The sequence below is a fragment of the Heloderma suspectum genome, chromosome 4 (genome assembly GCF_057233095.1).
Source record: "Heloderma suspectum isolate Gila_16-S chromosome 4, 16-S_ref, whole genome shotgun sequence".
Lineage (NCBI taxonomy): Eukaryota > Metazoa > Chordata > Lepidosauria > Squamata > Helodermatidae > Heloderma > Heloderma suspectum.
In genome coordinates this window covers 207,122,686-207,149,523 of record NC_139461.1, presented here as the reverse complement: position 1 = coordinate 207,149,523, position 26,838 = coordinate 207,122,686, and the positions used below count along the sequence as shown (strand labels likewise).

Below are 26,838 nucleotides of genomic sequence, written 5' to 3'. Positions count from 1 at the left end.
GGATCTGTTTCACTGAAAGTATTTAAAAATGTGATGAGCACTGGTAACTTGTTTATAGTTTCAAAGTTGAAACAAGGCAAAAATGCAAGTTGCTGTTGCAAAAATATTTAGTCATAGATTATTAGAGAGAGAGAGTGTGTATGTGTGTGTATGTATGTATGCGTGTGTGTGTGTGTGTATATATATATATATATATATATATATAATTTAGAAATACAGAAATTGTACATTAAAAGTGTTTTTATGCTTGGTAAAACCTTATGGCCATGTTTTGAGGTCACACCAAACTGTAGTGCAATGTGAGCAAGCTGGGATGATGGTTTCAAGCTGGTTTGTTTCAAACAAACTGTATTTAACATTAACCACAGTTCCTTTCTTTTGATGGAACAACAAATCACAGTTAATGCAAAAACACAAGTGAAAGCTTCTGACCTCACAGTTGTGCTGGAGGAGAAGAGGAAAAGGGGAAGTGAGTGAACTCAAGACCTGGTGTGTTCTGCCCTGGCTCATTTATGTCACAGAAAATGGTACTTTCATTTAAACTTAAAAACAATACTTATCTATAGCACGATGCTAAGGAAGTTCATATTTCATTGAAATCCAGGGACATAACCAGGCTTACCTTTCTTTGTATGCCACCCTCTCATCCTCATCTAGTGGATTCCATTGTGCACAACAACTTCTCTTATTCATTTCAGTGGACAGGATAGATGCTCATGTGCAAAACAGAGCATGCATAGTGCCACTTTCTCCACTTGAAGTAAAATACAGGAGCATTTTGTATTAATCAGACTGCCTGGGGACAGTCTAGGACAATGAAGCAAGACCCAATAAGTGGGTTTCAGATTGTAGCCTTGGAAATAAGGAATAAGGGCACCTCTAAGCTAACGGCTGCCCATAAATTTGTTTTCAGCACAAATTGAGTTTGCACACAAAAATCCACTTTGTTTTTCCCCCAGAAACTTTGTTCAACAAACTTTCTTCACGCAGTAGGAGAAGTCCTTTAGTTAATACTTTTGTTAAATAGTTGGGATCAGAAATTCTTTCAGATTTACTACAGATCATCCAGATTATCTACTTACTGGTAGAGAGGGATCACCAGTAGATAACTTATCTACCTTCTGCCCACCCCATTCTAGATTATACTAGAAGTATTTACCAATAGAGAAATGGAGGGCCACTTTTGGAAGCTTGGCTGATTTTTTTCTGCCCTGTTGGATGAAAAAAAATGATAAAATTGTGTTGTTTCCTAGAAGCAGCTAAATTTATGCTACCATTCTTGCTGACTGATTTTATATGTTTTGCAGTAGTTTTTGAAAGCTGCCTCAAACAATATGGAGTAGTGGGGGTAGCAGTGCTGTCAGTAAATAAGTAAATGTTCTGAGAATCCTCAAGAAACATATGCACAAATGATGCTTCAGCTTTCCATGTTTGTAGATAACCTGTGAAGGAGAAAGTTTCTTATTTCTCTCAGTACAAAGGGCATGAGTTGCACACGCATTTGGAAAGCGATAATTTTATCTTGGCAAATATATGCAAGTTCTGCCTTGGCACATAATTTTTAAGTTTGGAAAGCTGAAAGCTTAGGTAGTCATGCATTGCTTTCTGCCATATCTCAGATTGTTTGAAAATGGCTCTAAGGCAGCAGTCCTATGCACACGTATTTGGAACTAAGTCCCATTGAACAAAAATTCTTTTAAATAAACATGCATAAGAAACTGTTACACCTAGTGTGTGAGTGCTTATCTGTATTCATGCCAACTAAGTTTTAAGGGTTGGGAGTAAAAGCCTCCAGGCCATGTACCCTAGATTTGTCTGCCAGTCAGGCCCTATATGTGTTGATTTTAATTATTAAGTGACAATACTGTGGGAAAGCTTAAATGTAACATCAGAATTTCATTTTCACTATGTTAGTTTTGGTCTCTTTCCTGTATATTACAGAGGTCACTGTGGTATGTTGGTCGGCTGTTGGAATGTTAAGGAATGTTTGTTGTAAACTTTGAACATACAGTATTAATTGTATGCTGGATAGTTTTCATGATCAGAAAATCTGAAGGAAAAAAAAAGTTATTTTAGGTCAAGAAGCATTGACTGAACTCTTGACCAAAAGTGTATAATTTAAAAATAGATCAGAAAGCCTTTTTGAGACAGTGTATTGACACATGGTGGAGTTGTGCAAAGTGGTGTAATAAGAGCTGACATATGAAAATGTTAGATCTATTTTAGTATCTTATTAGAGCTCAGGTTTATTGAACAGAGGATCTTTAAAAGCTTTTCCTTCTAATGTCTCTGTATCCTGTAAAAACAGCTCCCTCAAACCAAATAAAAGCAGGAATTTTGACTACAGTTTTTGGCATTGCAATCTGAGCTTCTGCAAGGGATTTTTTTTACTACAAACATCAAGCATAATATGTTACACTGTAGAGACTGCATTGGCTACAGAATGTGTAAACCACCTTGGACGGTTAGAGAGGCAGAATATAAATGTTTAAATAACTAAATGTTCAAGTGGATATGGAAAGATCCACATACACAGTGGGCTTTATATTATCACCTTACCACAGATTCGGAAGATGCTTCTAATGTAGGGCATGGAAGTGGCTGTTAAAAAGCCCCATTGCATGCATGTATATCCAGCTGGATCAAGGCTATAACATGACACGGAGAGAGCAATCCTATGGCCGCTAGTCAGCGGCTAGCCGGCCATAGGATATGGTGTTTTCTGGGAACCGACCTTCCGAATTGGGCTTGGAACCATACTGGCAATCAGTGCAGTTGGTGCAGTATCAGTTTCATATGATCAGACTGCCCAGTCCCCACCATATCCGGGTGGTTGCACTAGGAACATAGGAAGCTGCCTTATACTGAGTCAGACAATTGGCCCATCTAGCCCAGTATTGTCAACACTGATTGGCAGCAGCTCTCCAAAGTTTCAGGCAGGACTCTTTCCTCGTCCTACCTAGAGAAGTCAGGGATTGAACCTAGGACCTTCTGCATGCAAAGCAGGTGCTCTATCACACTGAGCTATCGCCCCTCCCCATTCTGCACCAGCTGAAGTTTCTGAACGTAAAACATTGTTGTTGGTGTTTTAATTCTAATAAAGCAATTGTTCTACTTTAATTGATCTCAGTTCTAAACAGGGTTAGAGTAGTCTGTAAGATTAATGTTTTCTTTTCATATCCTACTTCTTCCATAGACTTTTCCTCCTCAATTTTGTTTATTTTTCAATACCTGCCAAATGGAATTATTATAATTTTGGCACAGTGATTAAAAGGGGGTTGTCTTCATTTGTATTTGACAGTTTGAAAATACTTTACACTTTGAATGTACTTCTAAGTAGTTAATTACAGAAGCTCATTGAAATGAGCTTTTGCTATCCTGGTCCTTGATCTTTCTTTCTTTCTTTCTTTCTTTCTTTCTTTCTTTCTTTCTTTCTTTCTTTCTTTCTTTCTGGTCTTAGCTACAAATGAATAGATTCTGTGACCTGGTTTGCACAATCAAAATGAGCCATGGTGCCTTTTTTAATGTGGCTAATTTAGTCCACCCTGGCTTGTTTAAATCGGTGGCATGTGCTGGATGCCATTTGCCCAATTACCCACCCGGGCATGGCTTGTGTGGTTGGAACCTGGGCAGCATGGCTTGTTTGAAGGGGACACAATCATCGAATAACACGTGGCCCTCAAAAAGCCATGCCTCCTGGGTTTGGATAACATGACAAGCTGTACCTGGGCGGGTGATTAGTCTAATGGTAGCCAGCACGCGCCACCAATTTAAACAAGCCACTGTGGCTTATTTAAGTTACAGTGGCTTGTCTGATTGTGTGAATGGGCCCTGTGTGTCTTGCAGAGATGACCTTACAATGTAAGATGAATTACATTGACTGTATGTGTGTATGTGGTGTGGGGGAGGGGATGGGTGGTCAGCAGTTACTTTTTTAAAAAGTCATTCAGAAGCTAGTTTCAGTTTTGATTTGTAATCACTATTGCATAGTCCCATCTACAATTCTTTGCAGAGCAGTATCAACAGTGTTAATTCATTGCTCTATCAACTGCTTTGTTATCCTGACAGCAAAGACAACAGTGAGCTGATAGGAATGCTGCATGGATCTGAACAGGGTTTGCATTGGCAGAATTATTTGAAAGCATCTGCAGTTACTTACAACTGTGTGTGTGTGTGTGTGTATATGTGAGGGGGGGGGAGAAGGAAATCTCAATGATAATTCAGTTGCCTGGCTATAGAACTTGCTATCCACCTTAACCTGCCATTTTATCCATTTGAAATTCACTTTTGCAAGTTAACATAAAAATCTGATTAAGCGTACATGATCCTACATCCATGGCTTTTAAAAAAATAAATAGTGAACTTGAGTTCACTAAGGCTGATTCTGAGTGGCATCTTGGCTCTCCCCAATACATGTAAAGTAAGTATAAGTGCTCCTGAGTGTGTGATACTTTCCCCTCATTATTGAATAACAGCCATTCCCAGCCAATGAGAGTTGGCTTAAACTGGGTGTGACTTCAAGCAGGCTTGAGCTCTGGCATCTTACATTTAGAAATTAAAGACAGACTGCAGAATAGTCTTTGTCGTCACCATGTAACACTGTAGTAGACTTCATTATGCAAAGCTGAATAATAGTTTGATTTAAAGCATTAATAAACTCTACATATGCACATTCTTGCTGTGGGAATCCAGGATTCCAATTTAATGAAAAGCCAGAACAGGTCTTTTGTGTTCAGTTTGAGGAGTGTTATGTGCAAATTCTAGCCTTCTCACTTATGCCCAGATGTATATATTACACCATTTAGTAGCTCTAATTATTAAACTGGTTCAGTGGCTATTTTCTTTTAGCATTCAAAGAACTTTGTGAAAAATGAGCAGCTCATATTTATAGATCCCATTTTTTTGCCCTGGCATTAAGGTTGATTAAATTTAAAATCCGAACCTAAGCAACTGTGGTCAATTGTGTTCTGTACTGGAAAATAATGATGGGGCAACTCTAAATCCTGCAAATTCTTCATATGGAAATCAATAGCATTTATGTCAGAGTAAACCAGTCTCTCTATTTGGTGTCCCCATGATCCTTATCTTTCAAATCGCAGAGGATGTAGGGTTCAGCCCACAGGTTTTATTTTCCCTATTCTAGTTTTCCTATCTCGGCATCTGAGGTATGCATTCCTTTCACCATGCTGTATGGGAATGGTTTTCAAACTATTGCTGGGAATCCTGAGGTTCTTCAATAAGGTTAGTAATGCTTGGCATTTATGCAGCATTTTTACAGTGTTTAAAGCACCTTGTGTACATTATCTTGTTTTAATCCAGACAGAACCTCTGTAAAGTAGGTCACTATTATTATCATCCCAATATTTCAGATTGGGTGCGTGAGGGCTAAAACTGAGAGAAAGTGGCTTCTCTAAAGCTACTCAGTGAACAGAGGTGACAACCAAAGCAGGGAGTTCCTAATTTACAGCTCAGCCTCTTAGCCACTACTCTATACCTGCTACACTACACTTCTGACCCTCTTTGCTTGCAAGATGCAGCCACAGGGGAGTAAACTCGTAGTTCACACAGTGAGATGCAATGGGTCTGGCCACTGCATCTCACTGTGTTCTGTGTAAACCAGGGGTGGGCAACTGTTCTCACCCTGAGGGCCTCCATTGTGGGTGACTTTCCAGGAGCCAGCTGCAAACCAGTGGTTGGTGAGCCCAAAGCCCAATGTGGCAGGACGAAAGTCACATACTCATCTCTCCACATACACCCTATTTGCATAGATTCATACACAGTCATACCGTCACATACCCACACCCATTTTCACACACCCTTACACTCATACCTGCACACCCATTCATTCTCTCTCTCTCCTGTGCGTGCGCACACACATGCACACACATGCCTTCCTGCCTTTCCCTTCCTAACTGTGACCCCCCCCCCCAAATCCCCTCTGTGCTGCCATTAAGCTTGGAAAAAAGCTTTCCTTTGGTTCCAATGGAACACTTCTTCAAGCCTAACTACTGCATAGGGGGCGGGGGGAGCTGAGGAGGAGGAAGAGGAGGGGTGTGGACTGGTCAGGAAGGCCGCATGGGCCATTGGTTCCTCACTCATGGTGTAAACTGAAGATGTATCCTAGACTACTGAACTCGCACGTCATGGTGGCAAATCATGGGTTATTTAACCCACAAGTGTGAGCCACTTCTGGTTTCTGTAAACAACCTCTGATTGGCCATTGTTTGTTGTTGGGTTAACTGCTAAGTTGTGTCCTGGCAAATCATGGGTTAATTAATCCACTATTTTCCACCATGATGTGTGAACTAGCTCTGTGCCTTAAAATCCTTTGCAGATAAGTCACAATGGAACCTTTCAATGTAGAAAGTTTGGAAAAAAAAACTGCAGTGTTTTAATTTGCTTTTCACCTAGATTAGAAAGGTGTCAGCACTTACATGGCGATTTCTGACTCTACCCCAGCTACAAGGTTGGGAGGAAGGCTACGGGGATTGTTTGGCAGCTGTGTAGCTGAGGTGTCCGGAGCATGTTGGCCACATGGCAAGCTGGCAAGCCCCCTGCTTTTCCCTGCTCCAGATCAGGAAAGAGAGTCACAATGCTCTCCTGGATCCTACTAGGCTGAAGTACTCCGGGCCAGAGCAGACATTACCTTTAAATCTGTGATTATCAACTATTTTGTCCCCATTTTTACTCTAGGGTAAAATGAGGCCAGGGAGCCTGATTTGGATTGGGACTGTAGTGTGCGGGTGGGGCGGGTAGGAGGACTTTTAAGATCCAGATTGGGCCTTCTGCATCTACTCTAGAATAAAAATGAATAAAAGACATAGTTGCTAGACACAGATTTAAAGTAATGTCTGTTTTGGACGTCAGACTGCCTTGCTCATACAGCAACCAAACTGGCAGGGAGGGGTGAGGACAGGAACTTGACAATTACCATTTTTGGATTGCCTCCCACGGCTAGTCAGAAATTGTGAACTCCTGGATACTGCACCCCACTTTGGCCTGCATGGCTAGTGCAGTTGGTAATATTTTAAAACTTCAGTTGAGGATGGGGACAGCAGAACCCCCACTGTATTTTATTTACAGGATAGTGCTGAACATGAAAGATTATGCTGTTGGAAGCTCAGTGTGTCCGCATTGTCTAGTCTCCCCAGGCTTGGGTGCCTCCACTCTTAAAGTACATTTGGGACTTGTTGGAGACATTTTTTTCAGCCAAAAGCAGCCATCAGTGTGGAGAGGGGAAAAAGGATGTTAAATCTACTTACATCCTGGCTTAATGCCGAAAGCTTCTTTCTTTTCGAGCAGCTGGTTTCCCTTGGCTAAGAGTGGCTTCGGACTCAGCCGTGAATAGTACAAAGCCTGGTATGGCTAAAAGGTTCCGACCTCTTCGTCACCTGTCACATATTGGCACTGGTTGTGAGTTTATGTCAGACAATGATATTTCCTTGTGTTGTGATAGTTCTGGTGGTTTCAAACGAAAGCTTGCTCAGAACATTTCTGTTTATATATCCTGTTTCTTAGAAGATACAGACTTGGACCCACCCGCATACCAATTTAGGTAGATAAATAATAGCAAACTCTGAATGTATTTTCAGTTTGATCCCAATGAGAGCATGGAAGAATCATTTTGTCATTTCAGCAAAAATGAATCCCTTTTGGAAGGGAAACAAAATAGTGAAACAGAACTTATGAGTAGCCCACTTTTCGGCCTCATTTTATGATGGGACATGATTGGCAGTCTGTGGTATTCGTTATTCAGAACGAAAACAGCGGGACTTGGGTTGTTTTGGCAGTGCAGGACAGAGATGTTTGTACAGCGGATGCCAATAAAGAGTATTTTTGGTTGTGTTAGAGGCGTCATTCCTAAACCTCCAGGACCTGCCAACTTGGACTAAAACTATATACTTTTCAAATCTGTTACGAGATTCTTTGATTCTTTTAAATATATTGGGTTGTGTGTTGTTGTTTTTTAAAGAACACATATGCTTAGGCAATAATTTATTATTTTGAAACCAAATCCTCTCACACAACCTAAGATGGTAGTCCTCAAATTAGTTTCTCTGGAGTAATCCCATTGATGTTGGTGGGGTGTCTCCAAAAATGTCATAACTGCATTTACAATCCTAGTATGATAGCACCATTGAGTCCTGCTTTTGTGCTGATTGCATTAAAATAAGGGAGATTGCATTGGCACAGTGCTTGGTGGCTTGCATTCTGAGGAAACCAATTGGTCACTGAACATTAATAAGGTTTTTAAGAGATTCTGTCACTCTAAATTAATCCGAAATGTACTTCTATGTTGGGGAGGGGGAAGTGTGTTCAAAACATGTTGGCGTTTGCAAAGACTGACTGGAAACACTCTGCATATAGCTAGCTATGTAATTTGCTTTTTCTTTCAAACATTTGGAACACTGCCATACTGGAAAATAATAGTACTACCTAGCATATATTTTTGTTCTGGAGCTGCTATGTAGTAATACCCTTCATTGTTGTCATAAGCCAAAATCACCAATCAAATGATAAAGCTATAATTTATGCTAAGATAGTGCCTGGGTCTAGAAGCTTTTTCAGAGACTAACAATTCAGCAAAGACTGCTTTTATACATATGGCTATAAAAATGCTTATTAATGGTAGCAGATGTTGCACTTTAATCCCCTAAAATGATTGTTTGATACCAGCAGGAAATTTATTAAGCTTGAGTTGTGTGAAATTGTGTGTGCATAAGCTGCTATTTAGATTGTAAAAATGCCATTGAAAACTGTTAAAAAGTTCTGCCTGTAATTGGCAGAGGTATTAGCTCCTCCAAAAGAAGTCTGTGTATCCCGTTGGTCCTTGTACTCCAACCTCTTTATCATTTATCTTCTTGTATTAATGTCACTGAATTATTAATTTATACATTGGGTTGGATGGGGTGAAGGCACCATTTAAATGTGTGGCAAATGTATCCTTATCGCAGGAGACATGAAAGGAGTCATTTTGTGTTATCTGTAAAATGGAAAGGACATTTTAAAATTTCATTTGCAGTAATCCACTTCGCTTCCAGTAAAACACCTAGATTATTGCTACCATAATATAATGCTCTTATTAAAATTTTGTAATCTTCTTCACTCTTTTCACTTATAAATAAGGTTGATTCTGGCTTCATTTGTGCATTTTTTTTACAGTGTGCTTTTACTATCTTATCGTCAGCAGGCAAATGGAGTGTGCTGTTAATTTTAGTTCAAAAATGTAATTCGTATTAGTGGCATGTTGTGGCAGGCAAGGCCAAAATTAGGAGCATAATGACTAGGGCAGGCATTAGGAATATACATGAATCTTGCACACTGTGAAATAGTTACCTCCAAAATGCAAAGTCACCAAATGACATTCTTATCATCAAATTCAGAAGGATTTTGTGAATGTGAAAATCACAATATGTAGGAAATAAACTTCAAAATGTATGAATTAATGAGGACAACGAAAATGTTTGAAAATTTGAATAAGTTCACAGTTGGACCAGGCCGAGTGTGCTTAAGTTGGATATGCTACCAGGGTTTCACTTCATGGTTAAGAGAAAATGTTGGCTTGAGAATTTCAAAGCTGGGTTGAAGAATGGCTTGGAAGAAATAGGCTTTGAATCGATACGGGAGGCTTGAATAACTAGATGAAGCAGACAATCTGACACAACTGAAGCCAATATTTATTTCATTCTGTTTGCTTAAAACTTTTATACATCGCCCCATAATCAAAGTTTCTGTGGGCTGCTTATGATAAAAATTCAAAATTTTAAAACGCAATTTAAAATTATATTTTATTTCCGTATCACATTTCTATACTGCCCAATAGGCAAACCTCTGTAAGTGGCTAACAAAATGTGCTCAAGAACTTTATAAGTGCAAAAGTTCCAAAGCGGCTCAGATGGAAGCTGCTGGAACTTTTGCCAGTAGTTTAATAAGTTACCATTGGGATAGAGCCAATCCTGGGAAACCTGTGTGCAATCAAAATTGGTTTAGAGGCAGGCTCTAAGTTCCTGTGTGGTACACTTCTAACTTCTCTGTTATTGGCATCTGAACTTGATTGCCAGGCTTTAGTCATTTTTGCACCCAGCGCGAAAATTCAGAATAACAGTCCTCGTTCCATCCATGACTGAAATGTTTTCTGGAAAAAACAAAAAAGCACAAAGATAAGGTTTGGAAGCAGAGTTATTCCCCCATCTTGAATCTGTGGCCTGAACCAACTTCCTCAGATGTAGCTTGACAGGGAAGCAAACATTTTCAGTGTGGGTTTCTTATAGTCCCATGAAATTCTTCATTCTCATGAAGGTAATGCATCCTATTAAAGTGTAAACATCTTGAATTTCCAATATAACATTCAGAGTGGGAGCATTGACTTATTAGGGAGAAAGGAAACTTTGGATCCAACCTATTGTTCGCTAGTATCTCATTTTTTACTCCTGAATTCCACACAGTCATTTCTGTATGTTCCTATGAGGTGGAACTTGCAGTTGTTTCTGTTTTTTCTTACATGGATTGGCTATGGCTGAGTGGCAGAGAACATGCTTTGCCTGCAAAAGGTCTCTGGTTCCATCCTTGGAATCACCCGGAATTTCCAGAACCGGGCACCTCTTCCTCAGCCACTACTCTACAGAAGTTCTAGGTTATACTACAAGAGGGAAATTTCTCTGGAGCTCACATTTCTACTCTGACTTCATTCTGCATAGTTTGGAGAGAGAATATCAACCGACTTCCTATGAATGTCAACTGACTTTCATAGGAAAGACATAAACTGGTGCCTAATTTGGCAGAAGAATGTCCCATGGTAGCTGTGGCGGTGCTGATCTTGGAAGCGTTATAAGACTGGAATCAGCTGCAAGTACCCTATACTGAGCTATATTTCTTCTTTGTGTCTTGTAGGGGCCACTGGAGACAGGATTCAGGGAAGTGGGTGGGGATGTTCACTTGTCCCATTAAGGACATATTTTAAGATCATTTAGAAACAATGAAAAAGCCTGTCTGTTCTCTTATTATTATTATTATTACCTTGAAGAGAAGGTGATCAGCATGCACAGCCATGATAATGCTTTGGTGCTTTCTGTTGTGGGACTCCCCAGCTACATCTCCCTAGCAGTGCTGCTGCCCTTGATGAAAAGCCGACTTTCATCATGGGAGTGGCTAAATCGTAAGGCTTGTGGACAAGGTGAAGTCTGTATTGGCATTTCAACACTTCCTGGTTTGGGACCTACTTAAATGTGCAGCTTTATATCCTGTTATTTGTGAAGTGAAATCTTCTAATGTTCTAGAAGGGGAATGGGAGCAAACTGGATGTAAAGCGAGGAGAACTGGAAAGAGAGAGGTGTTCCCCCCATTTAAAAAAAAAAACAGAATAATGATAAAGCTTCCTAAATGTGCTGCTCCCCTGCTGTGTAAAGTGGCATGTCTGGAAAATCGCTTTATGTCGGTGACTGGCAGCAGGCACTGCGTTTTCTGCTGATGATATGCATGGTGGGGCTAGGTGGAAGGCTGGCTTATAGTTTTGTGTAGCCCCCCCCCACAGCTTAGATTTGCCCCTATGGATTCTCTTGCTTTGTTTTGGTGGTAATTTAAAGATCCCATGCTATTGATTTTTTTTAAAGCTAAGTAGTGTGTCCCAGCCAACATTTTTCTCTTGCTAGCTCTTTCAGATATTATTACCATTAGAGATTGAAATAGCACCATGGCCCACATGTGGGATACTGAAGAGTGAGAGAGGAGAGAGAGAGAGAGCGCAGTAGCTTTGACGTTTGTCTGCAGAGAGGCGTTCCGCTACCTTGAGATAATTAAATGGTCTGTAAAGCATTTGGGGAATAAGGCTTCACGGAAAGCACTCTAATAGTTTATTTTATTTTTTTGTTGTTGGTTTTTAATGGGACTAATCTTTGCTCCTTTGGGGCTTTGGGGCTATCGGAATGAGAGTAAGGAGTTGAGGAATTCTCTTTACAGATGTACTAATGGTGCTTTTAAAAGACAAAGAGAGGATACAGAAGAGAGGAGGGGGATTCAGAACGAGACAGAAGATAGCATTTAATGATTGTATGTTTACAGCCTAATTAAATATATTTAGTATCACTCTTGTCATAAAAGCTGGCTTTTCTTAAAATGTGAATTATTATGGTGTCGTGATAAACATTGCTGTCTGAGGTCATGATCTCATTAGGCCTTGAGCTGCTTACTCATGAGTCACACCATTGTTCAGGAATTGTCTCACAAATGTCAAGCGGGTAAGTGGTTTCAGGACTGTGGTTATGCACATGTGTAGTCCTGTGTGCCGGGTTTCTTTTTTCTCTATATAGTTAGTTTTTTCATAATTGCTTGTATGGCTCATCAGACGTGTTTTATCTCCAGTTACCTCATTGTTGCCAAGAAATCTTTGTTGGTGGTATTGATGACCTAATATATGACAGATCTTGGGTCATTATTATTTCATTTAGTGGTTGTATGTATAGACCAAGAGGGAATCTGAATATTGATTCACTGAATGGCTAGTAACAATGATTTATGAGCTAGGAATTCAGCACAGTGAGCCAAATAGAGTAGCGAGATTACATCTTATGAGCTACCATTGATTTTGTTTCATATTTCGCTGCACAGTGATTAGACTGTGATATCACAAATATTAGTGCTCAAGCTATGTTCCTTGTAGAAGAATCAGAATGCAGAGTTAATTATCGATAATGCAAATATAGAGTTATCTACATGGATTTTGAAAATAAATGCTGGAAACGGTAACCCACCCTGTGCTCTGGCCTACCCATGTTGCTCCTCCTCCTCTTCTTCATCCCCATGCTGCTCTTGCTGTCATCATTGTTGGTTACTCATGGCTCCCCCTCCAAAACTCTGGACTTGAATTGCATTTCTTAATACATTTTGCAAAGCAGACTCAATTTTTTCTAAAAAGGGTTAGGCGCCAATAGAAAGGGGGGAAAGCATGTGTGTACAAAGTAAACAAAGTAAAACCCGAGAGTCTGTCTACATATGTGTATGTGCTACAGTGCTTTTGGACTGTACCATTACAGACTGCAGTGAATCTCATGTCTGATTGCCTCCTATTCCCCACCTGGAATCCCATGTATAGCAAATTAACATATCAGGTAGAAGGATTCTGGGCTTGCTTTATTACTGACATGCATTCCTGTCCCCATTTTATTTTTATCTTTGTTTGTATAATCTGTTGTTCAAATAACTTTTTTCTGGGTGGCTTACTCAATAGTCAGTGAAAATAACATCATAAAAACTGGGGACAAACTGCTCTTTAAAGCCTTGGGGAAAATAATTCTTCACCTGGCATTAAGTTAATAATTATGTAGGTAGCCAATTTGGGTGCCATTGCTGGGGCTCTCTCCCCAATCATTACCCACCACACCTCATTCAGTAGGGCCACTTGGAGAAGGCATCTGATGGTCACTTAGAGAAGGCTGCTGATGGTATGGGCATGCTTATATGGAGGTAGACGACCCAAGTTTCATAACATTTGTATTACAATATTGAACCTTCCAGTCCTGAATCAGATTGCTTTCTTTTTCCCACTTAGGACTGGTTGAGAAACTGTTGAAAAAGCCTTCATTTATTGACTTCACAGTATAGCTACAATGAGAGTATAAATAATCACATAGAAGTTGTTTTGAATTTGATATCTGTAACCCATAGACCAACTCTTACTTGCTTGAATCTAATGTCATATTTGTAGTTGACAAAGCTGGCTGAAGCTGAAAGCTCCAGAACAGCATGTTGCTTTTCCTGGGAACTGAGGGAAAGGCAGAGAGTTGCATGAAACAGGTGGTGCAATCTGTTTGACCCTAGTAGCTACCTCTGTCCTAAAGGAGCTATAAGGACTTTGGCAAGGGCTAAATGATTCAGGGGAGGAGATGTAGCTCAGTGGTAGAGCACATGCTTTGCATGCTGAAGATCCTAAATTCAATCTCTGGCATCTCCAGGTATGGCTGGGAAATCACCTGCCTGAAACCCTGGAGAGCCACTGCCAATCAGTGTTGACAGTACTGGGCTAGATGGACTGAGGGTCTGACTCAGATATAATGCAGCTTCCTGTGTTCCTGTGATTTATTTTAGTGATTGAAAGAGTGTAGGTAGGTAAATGGGTCAACTAGTAGCCATCTTCAGATCAGAAATGGCACCAAGGTAATTGGTTTCCTGCCATTGTATAAAAGACCCCCCCCCCCCAGTGATTTCAGGATGGTTTTGTCCTAGAGAGAAACCGTGGCCCTGTGTGTGCCGACATGTTTGCGTGATCACGGTTTGTGTGATCACCATGGTTCTGTGTGTGCCGACATGTGTCGAGCACCATTTGTCTAATTATCCTTGTGGTCGTTGCTTATCATATCATGCAAATCCAAGCGCCCTGGCTTGTCTGAGGGGGAAACAACTCTCAAATAACCAGTGGCCTGTTGTTGGATTATTTGAGGGTTGTTTCCCCCTTGAATAAGCCATGCCACCTAGGTGCAGAGGACATGACAAGCTGAGGCTGGGCAGGTAATTAGGCAAATGGTGCCTGGGATGCACCATGGCTTAAAGAAAGCCACGGTGGCTTGTTTAAGCTGCCATGTTCATGAGAACTGAGTCTGTGTGTACTGTTATCCATCACACTTCCTTAGTCATTGACAGAGGGCATAGGAGAGCATCAGCAGTGGGACAGAACTGAGGAAATAACTTGTTTACTGATATGTATGCAGGACGTATGAAAGTGAAATAGTTTATGTGTAGGTTATCATGGAACGGAAAGAGACAAAAAAGAGAGGGGGAAAAAGATTTTGGGTGCATTGCACTTAAAGATTCATGGTGTTATTCTTTGTGCCCTGTAGAAGGTATTTCCTTTCCAACTTTAGTTTCATTTCCTTTTTAAAAAATCTAAGTTTAAGTAAGTGTTTCCTGCATGACCCAAGTAGCCTCACATATTTAGTATGGTGTAGGGAGGATTCAGTTGCAACGTGGTTGGCCCTAGACCTGCTTACAGTGCAGTTGCAACTTGCAGTCCCTGGAAGTGAAGGCTTTATTTAACCCAATTATTCAAGATGGTTAAGCAAACAATGAAGTATGTATAACTCACAAGGCTGATTTGTTGCCAAATCCCCAGACTTGGTTTTATTTTGTCAGGTGGATGTTGGGCCCTGGGCAGGTGACGTTATTTACATCGGGATGTCAGCTGTGAATGGCATGTGTGAACCTCCTTTTTCTTTGAAACTCATTCTCCCCCTCTGCTTTTCTTATGCCAAGAAAAGAAAGGTCATAAAGCATATCAAGTATGTTAAATTCCTCATAGTGAGCTATAGAAAGATTCACGTGACACATCCATTCCAGAGCCATAGGCATGTCTGGTCACAGACCCATTATGTCTGTCTGCTTCTACTTCAAATTATCTGCACTGCATGCAGGAATTCTCTCTCTCTCTCTCTTATACACACACACACACACACACACACACACACACCACCCAGCTAGGAAAAGAAAGCAACCAACAGCTGAAAAAGAGACAATTGAAAATCTTCATCAGGACTGACTGTAAATAGTTGGATGTCTTCCTTAAGGATTTGGGACAAATAGTTCCTCAGCTGAAACCATGGATGGAACTGCTTTAATTTGAAATAAATCAGTTGCTATAGAGCACTTTTTAAATTTTCACAAAAGTCTTCATTCAGTTGCTATCGCAACACCCTTGCAAGGTATGCCTTATTCCTACTATATGGATAGGGAACTGAAGCTGAGACAAAATGACTTTGTGAAAATCACATGAGGGATTAGCTTGCACAATCGCTGTAGCCCATTGTGGCTTATTTAAGCCATGGTGGGTTGTGGCATGTGCTGGCCACCTTTTTGAATATTCAAGTCGTGACGGGGTGTCGCCATGGCTTATTGTGTCGTGCAAATCCAGCAAGGTTGGCTTTTGTGAGGGTTAAACAACCCTTGCATAATCCATAGACTGTTTTAGGGTCCATAAGCCACAGTGGGCTGTGGTGATTGTGTGAACCCAGTCAATGACTCCAAGGCAATGGTGATACTTGAACCACTGTCAATGGATCACGCTTGCTTTTTGTTTGGTAGATTTGTGTTCCTCAGGGAATTGGAGAAGCCAGTGAATCCTCTGTCTTTATTTCTCTCTTTTTGAATTGCAATAGGGCCTGTCTTGGGTTGTCATGTGGTTATGGTGCATGCATACTTTATAGCTGTTCATTATTTTCTTGCTTGTTTATTTTTGGTTTTTTTGAAGGTTCATAAAATCTAGTCTACATAAGGTTTGAAAATGAGACCTATTTGTTTTGCAGTTCTCACACGAGCCTAGGAGTCTTTAATGAAGGGGAATGGTAAACAGCTTCAGATTGTGCCTCTGGTGTCCAAAGTGATCAGCATATTTAACATGCTCAGCATGACTCTAAGATATTACAGCTGATAATAGTTGTAATTGACTTGCAGACTCTCTCTCCTGCCCTCAAACAGAGGGAGTCATCATGAGGGCAAACTGTAAGACTGGTTAACACACAGGAAGTCTAAAATATATTTTGTTAGATCAGTCAGTGAGCTGTTATGAGATTGAGTGGAATGGAACAAAAGCGTAGGGAACCCTCATAGTACTGAAGATCTAGTAAATAAGGGGCAGGGAAAATATTGGCAATACAAGACTGCCTGGATATTTTATTTTAAATCACCATTCTTATTGGTACTAGCAAAGTTTTACTTTGCTAAGCTATTGAATGGGTCCTCCCCAAAGTATCCAAATGTTATCCTGTGTTAACAAGAAGGGGTGGAACTAATGTGTCGGCAAAGCATTTCTGTGCAGAAATGTATAAACTCCGGTGGAAAATGAAGGAGGCTTAGCTATTATGGAATGATGATCGGCAGTGACAATTGTTGCCTCTCCTTTTTCTTATCTTTGTCTCTCCTTCTCCTACTTCCCCTCCCCCATCCCATTTATTTTCCCTGTGAGTGATTGAGGTGGGCTACTGTGGATGGAGAGGATAGATTGTAATGCCGAAATGGTTTTGTATAGCGTTTTTGTATAGCGTTTTGTTTGTCATGCAGGGAGATTCTCCTTTATGAGTAAACTCTGTTGTAGTGATTAACACAGGATCCAGTCCAGTGGGACGTGAGCTTTGTGATCTCTCTTTCAGCTTAGATTCAGGGTACATGTATATTTATCTCATACTGTTTCAGCCTTCGCCAAAGCATTGATGAATCACTTCAGAGCACACGGCAGCTGAGTACATAAAAATGACTTCCTTACTGTAACACTGGGTCACCTTGGTCAGGTCTCATACTTACTGTGCTATTCCCTTCCCTGATACTTCATTCCTTCTGTATGGCTCAGATGAAAATGTTTTGTGTTAGAAATCCAAAATTCAAGGTGTTAATTAATGGGAACTATTGAGTACAGACCTAGAGATAAGACCTCCTCTCTCTTCCCTGGTGGTCTCAAACACTGCAGTATTTTTAATAAAATAACAGTCTCCATGTAACTGTTCTGGCTATTTGTTTTCCTTTTCACAGAGTCACAGAGTGATTATTTAGCACCTAAGATTAGCACACTCAGATGATCTGTTGTATATGTTCAGAAAAAGCTGTGTAGGTACAAATCAAATAGTTAAAAAGAACTCCTTGCATCTGGAAAACTTGCTTGCCAGGGTTCTGCCACCAGGCTGTTCAGTGGGGAGACCCTAAGGGCCAAACTAAACATTTGTTAAAGGACACATAGTGGAAGTATGTGTGCTAGTTTTCTCTACTCTGTTGTAAGCATGTGTGGCCCCAATTCAGATCAGGACCATAGCCTTCCAGGAGAGGAGGATTTCAGCTTCTCCTCCCACCCATTTTTTCATGACATTCTACCTCCCCTTTCAATGAAGACACTTTTTTTTTTTTAACCTCCCTGCAGGGGGTGGGTGGAATTTTGTGGAAAAAATGGGGGGGACGACTTAACCTTCCTCTCCTGGAGTGCCATGGTCTCAACCCAAACTGGGGCTGTGCGTGCTTACAGAAGAGAAAGCTAGCACCTGTAGCTCCACCATGTGCGCTTTAACAAGATGTTTAGTTTGGTCCTTAGTGTCTCCCCGCCCCAGTGGTGAGAGCCAGTGGCAGCACCCTGATCTGCAGCATTTGATGCCATGTTCACATGAGATGGAACAGGTACAGGACTACGCGTGTGCTTTAAGGAATGTTTCGTTTGGCCCTAGCATTAAAGGGCTGGGCATTTTCATCCTGCTGCTTTGGAGCCTGATAAAGCCTGTTGCCTTGCAGAGGATGCTGGAAGGGGTGTTTAGTGGAGAGAGACTAACATCAAGGGGCTGAGTATTTTCACCTGTCTTACCCCGCCCCATCAGTCTGGAGCCTGATAAAGCCTGCTGCCTTGCAAAGAGTGCAAGAAGGGGTGCTTTGTGGAGAGAGGCTGAGTAATATCAGAACTGTGAGTGTAGTGGGACTCGAAGCAAGGTTGGTAGTCTTCACCTCCCCAGTGGAGAGCTGGGGAACAGGGGAGGCCCAGGTGAGAGCTTGGTGGGAAGGCAGCAGGGAGTGAGAGGTGTGCTTCCCTGCTGTTTTGTTGGTTAATGGTGGAGAATCCCATGTTGGCTTTGTGGGGTGGAAATTGATTTGACCTTATAAGTAGTGTGTTTTTATTTCTGTGTTAGGCTTCGTTTTCTCTCTTGTTTCTTTCTAAGATGTTAGATTAGGTCCTTTCATTGGTATTGGTTGGTTGATTAACATTTTATTGTGTATTTTATTTTGTATAATGTCTTTACTTGTTGACATTATAGTTATGTGCAGTTGTTCCTATTGTAACAGGGTTTTTTTAAAACCCAACATTTATTGCTTGTTCATTTGACATGTTGTGAGCAACTTTCACCCCATTCTTATGGGAAACTGAAGGCAAATAAACAGAAGATGTTTAATCTTATATTTCTAATGGATCCAAATTGGCCATTCCATCAATGGAGGGGCTCTTTCCATTTACAAAAGGCACTGGGCTCTGGCAGAGGCTTCCTGCTGGAGGAAGAGGGTGGGGAGATAATCTCTGCCGATCTCCCCCTTCCTGCTGCGGTCTCTGCACCGCCTCTCATGCTGCCCTGGAGGTTTCCCACAGACAGTTTTCTGGAGGCATAGATGATTGCAAGGGGAAGGAGGATTCCTTTTCCTCCAGCACAAGTGTTGCTTTGGATCCAGCCCTTAGTCTGGAATTTAAATTCTACCATTTTGAGAAAAGTTTAGTGGTTAGATTGGGGCCATCTTGGCTGTGTGTGTGTATGTAATATTTGCTGACATTTTAATGGTCTTTCCAGATTTTCTGAACATAATGCTTTCCTTCCTTCATCTCCACCTGGCACACCCAAGCAAGAGTCCACCTAACTGATGCATGTTGGGGGATTAAAATCTGAAAACTAAGTTCTCTGTTGCCACCTAGGGCCTTCAAAGCTTGAAAATGGGCCACCGCTATACTTGTCTCTTTTTTTTGTCTTTAAGTTGGCATGCACCAAAGAAAAGCCTTAAGATACAGCCTCTCACTTTCCAAGACAAGATGTTTCTGAAAGAGGCCATGCTATTTCCCAGAGGGAAGGATTTAAGTTGCCAGTGAAGTTTTCCAGGCAGCTTTGGTTGCACTCCGAAATCCAATCTGCCTTTTGGCTCTAGAGACTGTCTCCCTTCCCCACTGTTAGGCGGAGCTATATATGAAGGGGTTTTTGTTTTTGTTTTTTAAGGTCTGAAGGGAAATGGGTTATTTGCACAGAATGGCCACTTACAATGATCTACATTTTCTGTTTGCAAAGAGGTAACCTAATACGGCTTTTCCTGCTGGTGTTTGTCTGTTTTGGGTTTCGTTGTTGTTGCTGCAAGACTCCAGTTACTCTGTCTCCTTATCTGCACCAATTACATGCTCTGAAAGACAGGGCTGTCAGCAACATCTTTGCCCACAAGTATGCTTTGGCTTCAGGTTTTGTACCTGGTATTTTATTATTATTTTTTTTTTAGCAGAGGGGAAGTCATGATTAGTTCTGTGCTGTGATGCTGGAGTCATATAGTTTAATTGTTCATACTGTTGACTAAGAAGGAAAGATGTATCTTTGTATGAGTTGTATTAGCTAATTATTTGGGGAGGAGATTGGGCATGAAAGTGCTTATTAATATTTGCTTTTCTGAGTATTGAGATCATATGTGAGTGTATGTGTAGAGATGGGGAGAGAGAGAGAGAGAGAAAGAGAGAGAGAAAATATATATTTTTAAACCTATTCTGTCTAAAGGCTTTTGAGTCCAATACAGAAGCTTTAAATACGTGTATTTTGTGCTAACACAAGGGACAAACAATCTGATAAAGCCCTGATTCCTGACTTTCAGGTTTGCCTTTCAGTACAACACACAGGAATCAAGATATATTTGCTGCTAGCAACCACAATCCCAGTACTTTGACGCAGACAGACAGATAGTTTTGCACTGTCCTTGAGCCAACAGTTGCTGCTCCTGCAGCAGCTACTTCTGCATTCTCCCATGCACATCCTCAACTCATACCAACAACACCTCAAATGGGGGTCCAACCTCAGGGGTAATGTCTCTTCACATTGCTACTGTTCGCTCTGTCTTGAAATCTGTTGCCCTTTCCCCCTCCCCAGAAAAGTGGTATTCAATCTCCCACAGTGTTCTCATAGAATCATAGAATAGTAGGGTTGGAAGGGGCCTACAAGGCCATTGAGTCCAACCTCCCCCTACTCAATGCAGGAATCCAAGTCAGAGCACCCCTGACAGATGGCTGTTCTGACTCTCTTCTTCCTTTTCCCCTTCCTACAAACAACAACCCACTGAAATGAAATATGACAGAACGCACAGACTTGTCGGTCTTCAACAGGAGACACCCCCCCTTCAGATTGATGTGTGCAGCTAAGCAGTCTCATCTAGCATTATGTTCGAGAAATCGAAAACCCCATTAAAACCAAATCTCAGCAAATTTAAAAATCCTCTGAATGGTTTGGGAGTAATCAGAAGGCTGGCTTAATTTCCCTTGCAGTCATCAATGTGCCTCAGCCATGCGTTCGAATTATTCTAATGGCTAGGTCAAGTCACACTGCACTGTCTGTAATGTGTTGAAATAGTTCAGCAGTGACGCTTTCTGGTTCGTGGTGTTCTCTCTGTGTGTGTGGGTCAGTCCACCATTCTTAGCTTAATGGTTTGACTGGTTTACCTAACTGTGGAATAGCTGTTTCCGAAAAGAACTCTCCTTTCAGTTATACATGCAGCTTGTTTCTTTGCAGACACTATAGATTTTTTTCAGCATAGAAAGCTCTCCCCACTCTGGGTGAAAGGCTTCAAGATGTAACATGACTATTCCTTTGTGTCAGCTTCAGGAAACTCCTGCAGCAGCTGAAGTGCTGCCAGTAGATTAACTAGTGATGGATCTTTTTTCTTTTGTTTTTCTTTTCTTTTTTTACCTCTAGGTGCTTGGGACTCTGCCAGGGAGAGAACTATGTTTTGTTTGTCTGCGCTGAAGCTCTTCCCCTATGCCACTGAAAATGCCCTGTACTGAAATGTTCTTTTTGCGTGTCAGAGTATGAATCCTTCTGCTCCTGTGCTGGTTCAAAACTTGTTGGCTGTGTTTACGTATTACAGGGAAGGAATCCCCCCAAACCAGCAGTATAACAATTGCCCATGTTATGGGCAAAGGAGGATAAATAGCTGTGCAGCCAGAACACTGATTTTGGTGCCCACTTCAAGCCTATTCACTGGCATATTAAAGTGGTGGTGGTGGAATTGAATCCTGGTTTGAAGCTGACCTACTGCTACTTCTAGGACTGAACTGGTAACTGTCTTGCTTCTGGGGGATTTCTGAAGAAGAAACCTCTCTTCCAGTCAAACCAGGGACTTTGGTCCACCTACTGTAGTTCCTTCCAGGACTGGACAAGGCAGCTGGAGCATGGTCATTTATAATAAGGTGTAAATTAATAGTAGGGATTACACAGGAATCAAGTATCAGCTAGTGGGGATTTCAGAAAGGAGATTCCTTGCATGCCTTGTCTCTTGATTCGTTACAATCCTCTTCAAAATGGTAGGGCATATACATATGATCAGCCCCCTCACTTCTTTGTTTTAAAAGCCATAGTATTAATGTGTATTGATGCACGTTAACACTATTTCCCATAGCACCGTGGTTAAAGTATAGGTAAGTGCAGTAATTGTGAAACAGTAATGCTAGAGACATTACTATTAAGATCAGTCTGCAGTCTTTCGAAGCATACTTCCCTCACATTGAAATCGGCGGAGTTTACTACTGAGTAATGTGTTTACGATCAGGATAGAAATTTATGATAAATAGGTTTTCTTCCTAGGGACAGTCCTTAGGTCACTTAACCTGGTGTAGTTCCACTGGATTCAGTAGCGCTTATTTACATTTATAGTCCAAATCTGTGCATAAATCCTGTCAGGGAGGCCCTTCTTCTCTCCCCCCCCCCCCGGTTTCGTTTGAATACCTAGCAACAAGAGTCTGCAACTGCCAAAGCTCGGCTCATTGCACCAAGAGGTCCAAACTCATGTCTTCAGCTCCAGGTCCAGGGAACTACTGGGGCTGTAACCTGTAGATATGGTTATAATCTCTAGTGATGGCATTATTGCATGAAGCTTGACTTAGAGACGCGAGCAACAGCAGGGTGGATTTGGCAGGACTGAACTTTTCCCTGGCTGCTTGCAGGATTAAAAAAAAAAAAGAGCAGCTCCAGAGCTTACATTGTTGGTTTGACTCTGCTGTTCTTTGGCAACGCAGGGAGCAAAACAAGGGCCACCAAGGCTGTTTTGTCTGTGGACAACATTGGAGACCTGCTTGTTTGCATTTGGAAGGTTGCTTTTGTAGCTTCAGCACTAGATGTTGTTTTGAAAGAGAGATTAAAGTTTCCAGAAATGCATTGTGCCTGGCTCCCTCTGGCCTGTAGAAAGCAGTTTGCTTCTCAATGTAGAGAAGAGAAATGGGTACGTATCAGTTACTAGTTTCTGTATGGCTTTTTGGGCAGCAGCCTTTTGTAGTAATATGTGCGGTGTAATCTTGTAATTAATGAGGATGCTCATTTTGATTTGTGGGAAAGCCGACCCAGAGGTTATTTCTCAGAAAATATTTGCCTGCATGATAGTCCCTCTCTCTAATCCCAGGAATATAGGTGTTTGATCTATAACTACTTGTCCAGGGGAGATAGCCTGCACATCCTCAGAGACAGTCTTTACAGTATTATTGCTTCAATAACGCTCCAGCGTGCTCTGGCACCTGTTAAACCCTGAGGTATAAGCAGCAATTCTATGCCTTGCTGTCAGTGGCAAATGGCTTCTATCAAGACTTTGGTTATTTGTATGTATGTATTTATGGCATTTATATCCCGCCTTCTTTCCTCTTGCAAGGAACCCAAGGCAGCTTACATGATCCTCCTCCTCTCTGTTTTATCCTTGCAACAACAATCCTGTGAGGTAGGTTGGGCTGAGATTCTGTGACTGGCCCAAAGTCACTCAGTGAGTTTCCATGGCTGAGTGGGGACTAGAACCCCCGGCTCCCAATCCAACACCCTTGCCACTACACCACACTGGCTCCCAGTTATTTGTTTTTGGCTCCCAAGAAGCCATGCCTCCACATATTTTTAATTCGGCACAGACAACCTGCTGGTCTAAAGGGGCAGGAACTGTTGATTGTACTGTTGCTGCTCCTGTTTTTTGTCTGAGGGGGTGAAGAGCCGTACATAACACAAAAGATGGCACTACTCCTGCAAATGGGAAGCAAAGAGGCTGTGGAGGAGAGACCTCCTGCTTAGTTTCTTTTGGCAGCTGCCCTGCTTCCTTTGTACAAATGTTGTGGGTTTTCTTTTTGTTGTCTTACCATGTTTTAACTTGAAAGTTCCTGGAAATCCACTTTCCTGGCTCCTCTGCTTCTCACAGGGGTGTGCCAGCATCATTGACACCTACTTCTTTCTCATGATTTCCAGCGGAGGACTCTCTTTGGACAGTAACTTGAAGTGGAGAGTTGTTGGTTCCACCCCCACCCCCACTGCCAGTTTTCTCATCAACAGAAATCTGATATCTACATGTAATTTAAAAAGATGTTACACTGATGAACACAAGTTGATATTTTTCTTTTTCGTTTCTCTCCCCAGTTATGAAGATCAGTGATGTAGATCACCCACTTGAATGACGCTGGACACTTACAACCGGAATCGTTACGGAATAAAAAGAAAATACTTTAAAAGGGGGGTCAATAATGGTGGCTTCTGATTGCAGAATGAAAAGGTTTTGGCTGCTTCTGATAGTCAGCTTCCTGCAGTGTACAGAAGGTAAGATAAATTCAAGTATAACTTAAAAGAGTAAACTACAAAAATCAAATTTGATGGTGCACATATGAAAACCCCTACATGTCCAAAAGGACAACATAATTCCTTTCAGAAATTGATGCTCCATATTCATGCTTCAAATATACTCTGATAGCAGGATGCCAGTCAGACACACAGTTTGGCATTGGATGGAATATTTTGGAAATGTTTGGAATTTATTATTTCCTTCTGTATCCTTACGATATTAATCAGTATTATTATTATACTTTGTGGGTATATAATATGTGCTTTATTTCATGATGTATTGTTGGGTTAAATTTCCTGTGTTTTTTTCTGTTTCTTCTGTACTATTTCCCCTCTTACGAATATCTTTTTCATGTATAATTCTAAGTCATCGTTATGTGGTTCAGATGTCTGGCTGGTTAAGGAAGTGTGTGAAAGAGTGATTTTCCACATATTCTGCTTTTAGGCTTTGCTTTACCTATGAAGCAGTTGCCATAAAAACTAAATAGCCCCGTGTGTGTGTGTGTGTGTGTGTGTGTGTGAATTGCTGCATGACAGTGGAGCATCAAGTCTGGCGAATGGAGTGCCAGGATGACTGTCCTTGAGTGGCCAGTGATCTATTTTTGGACTCCTCTCCTTTAGCCCTCTCACAAATGCTTTCCTTGAATACCAGTAAACTGCAAGTTATATAAACACAGGACATAGCAGCTTTAAATATGTATGATCCCATGGAAGAGAGGGCAGTTGGTGCCCATATGGCTTTCTTACTTGCCAGACCTATAGTGGCAAGTCATTAGTGGAAAGTCAGCTGCATAAATTTCAGAACTGGGTAAGTAAAATTAAAAGTGGGTCAGGTCACCATCAACTCAAATCTCACTGCAGTTTTAAATTTTGTTTACGTACTGTTACATGGCTAGACTTAAATTAGAAAGTAAGGAATAGTTTTTTCTTCTCTTTTAGAGCAAAACTGTTGAGCTTCATTGGTGTCACAAATCTAGTCATTTGTGTATTTCCCTGAAACACCAGCATAACATCCCAACAGCACTGGCTACAATATTACATTTGCATGGCAGTGTGATGGCATTGATTGCCAAACGAAGCTTCTGTTCAGCCATCATTCATTCCCTCTAAACTCAATTGAAATGAATGGAGACTGCATGGCAGCAGTACCTGGCAAGTTGCACTCCTCAAACCCCAACGATATCTCTCTCTTAGCTTGTTGGAAGTGCATGAAAATCAGATACTGTTCTTAGTGTCACTTAAATATCACTAGGGAATTTTCACACTAGCCAAGTTGCAAAAGATATTTTGTAAAAAACCAAAAACCAGAATTACTGACACAAATCTTGGCAGATTAGCTACAGCCTTTAAAATGTGAGATGGTTACATTTTTCTTAGTGCACCTTTTACCCCACCACACATTCCATGATCAGGAGACAAAGTGATACAGCACTAAACATTAAGGCAGTGTGGTGCAGCAAACAGTGTTGGGCTCGGACCAGGGTAACTTAAGTTTGAAACCCCTCTCTGACATTTAGTTCACTCAGGGAGCAATCCTATGGTTGCTAGTCAGCAGCTAGACGGCCATAGGATATGCTGTTTTCCGGGAACTGACCTCGGAGCCTACACTCCGAGGTCGGTTCCCGGGGAAGTGACCTCCCTCTGCTTTGGTGCTGCCTCGGAGGCAGCACGGAACAGCCCCATCCTCTGCGCTCGCAAGAGGAGTGCGGAGCGGCCGAAAAGGGGCGTGTCTGGGGATGTTATAGGGTGGAGAGGGCAGAAATGCCTGTACAACACATCCAGTGTGTCGTCCAGCAGCCTCCTCCCCCACTTTTGTCCTCCTGCGGCTGGACAGCTGCAATCGGCTGTCTAGCCAAAAATGCAGGGCAGGAGAAGCGCAGAGGGAACAATCCCCTCCGTGCTTCTCCTGCCCTGCATTGGATAGGCGGTCGCCTCAGAGTTTGGAGGCAGCCGCCTATCTGGATAAGATTACGCCCAAAGTGAACGAAATGTCATTTACTCTATCAGTCTAGCCTGCCTCACAGGGCTGATGTCAGGATAAATTGCAGTAGCCCCATTATGTTGTCTTGAGATCCTTGGAAGAAGGGCAGGATAATTAATAATATATATATATATCTAACGGTTTCATCTTATGCATATTTATTCAAACGTTCCGTGGAATTTAATGGGCCCTACTTCCAAGTTAGTATGCATAGGATTGCAGCCTCTGTAATTCTAATTGGCAGTGTTTGGTCCTTCAGTTCCCTGCTAATGTGCTTTAAAAAAAATTAAGAACACTGAGTTTGTAAATCATAATCAAGTTTCTCACGGTCCCCCCCTGCTAGCACCTCTCCACAGTGTCCTCCCCCTTCCCCCTGGATCTGTGAATACTGGTAGTCACTGTTTTACATAAGGGATCCTGCTGTTGTCTTTCGTCAGCATCACCTTTCATTCCAGCCCTGCTCTCCTCATAATGTGTTGGGGAACAACACAGGAGATCTGTGAGTGCCACTGTGCTCCTAGATCTGTGGATGAGGTGTCAACCCTT

General features: G+C 41.6%; 1 protein-coding gene across 4 annotated transcripts in view; it reads left to right on the top strand.

Moving 5' to 3' along the window:
* The window catches only part of ADGRL2 (adhesion G protein-coupled receptor L2), a 250,269-nt gene that overhangs the window by 23,276 nt on the left and 200,155 nt on the right, over positions 1–26,838 (top strand). For all 4 annotated transcript variants that reach the window (XM_084852117.1, XM_084852116.1, XM_084852115.1 and 1 more), the window contains exon 2: positions 24,114–24,290. In XM_084852117.1, the coding sequence (XP_084708243.1) occupies positions 24,218–24,290 (73 nt within the window). In that variant the 5' untranslated portion in view covers positions 24,114–24,217. The remainder of the gene's footprint in view (positions 1–24,113; positions 24,291–26,838) is intronic.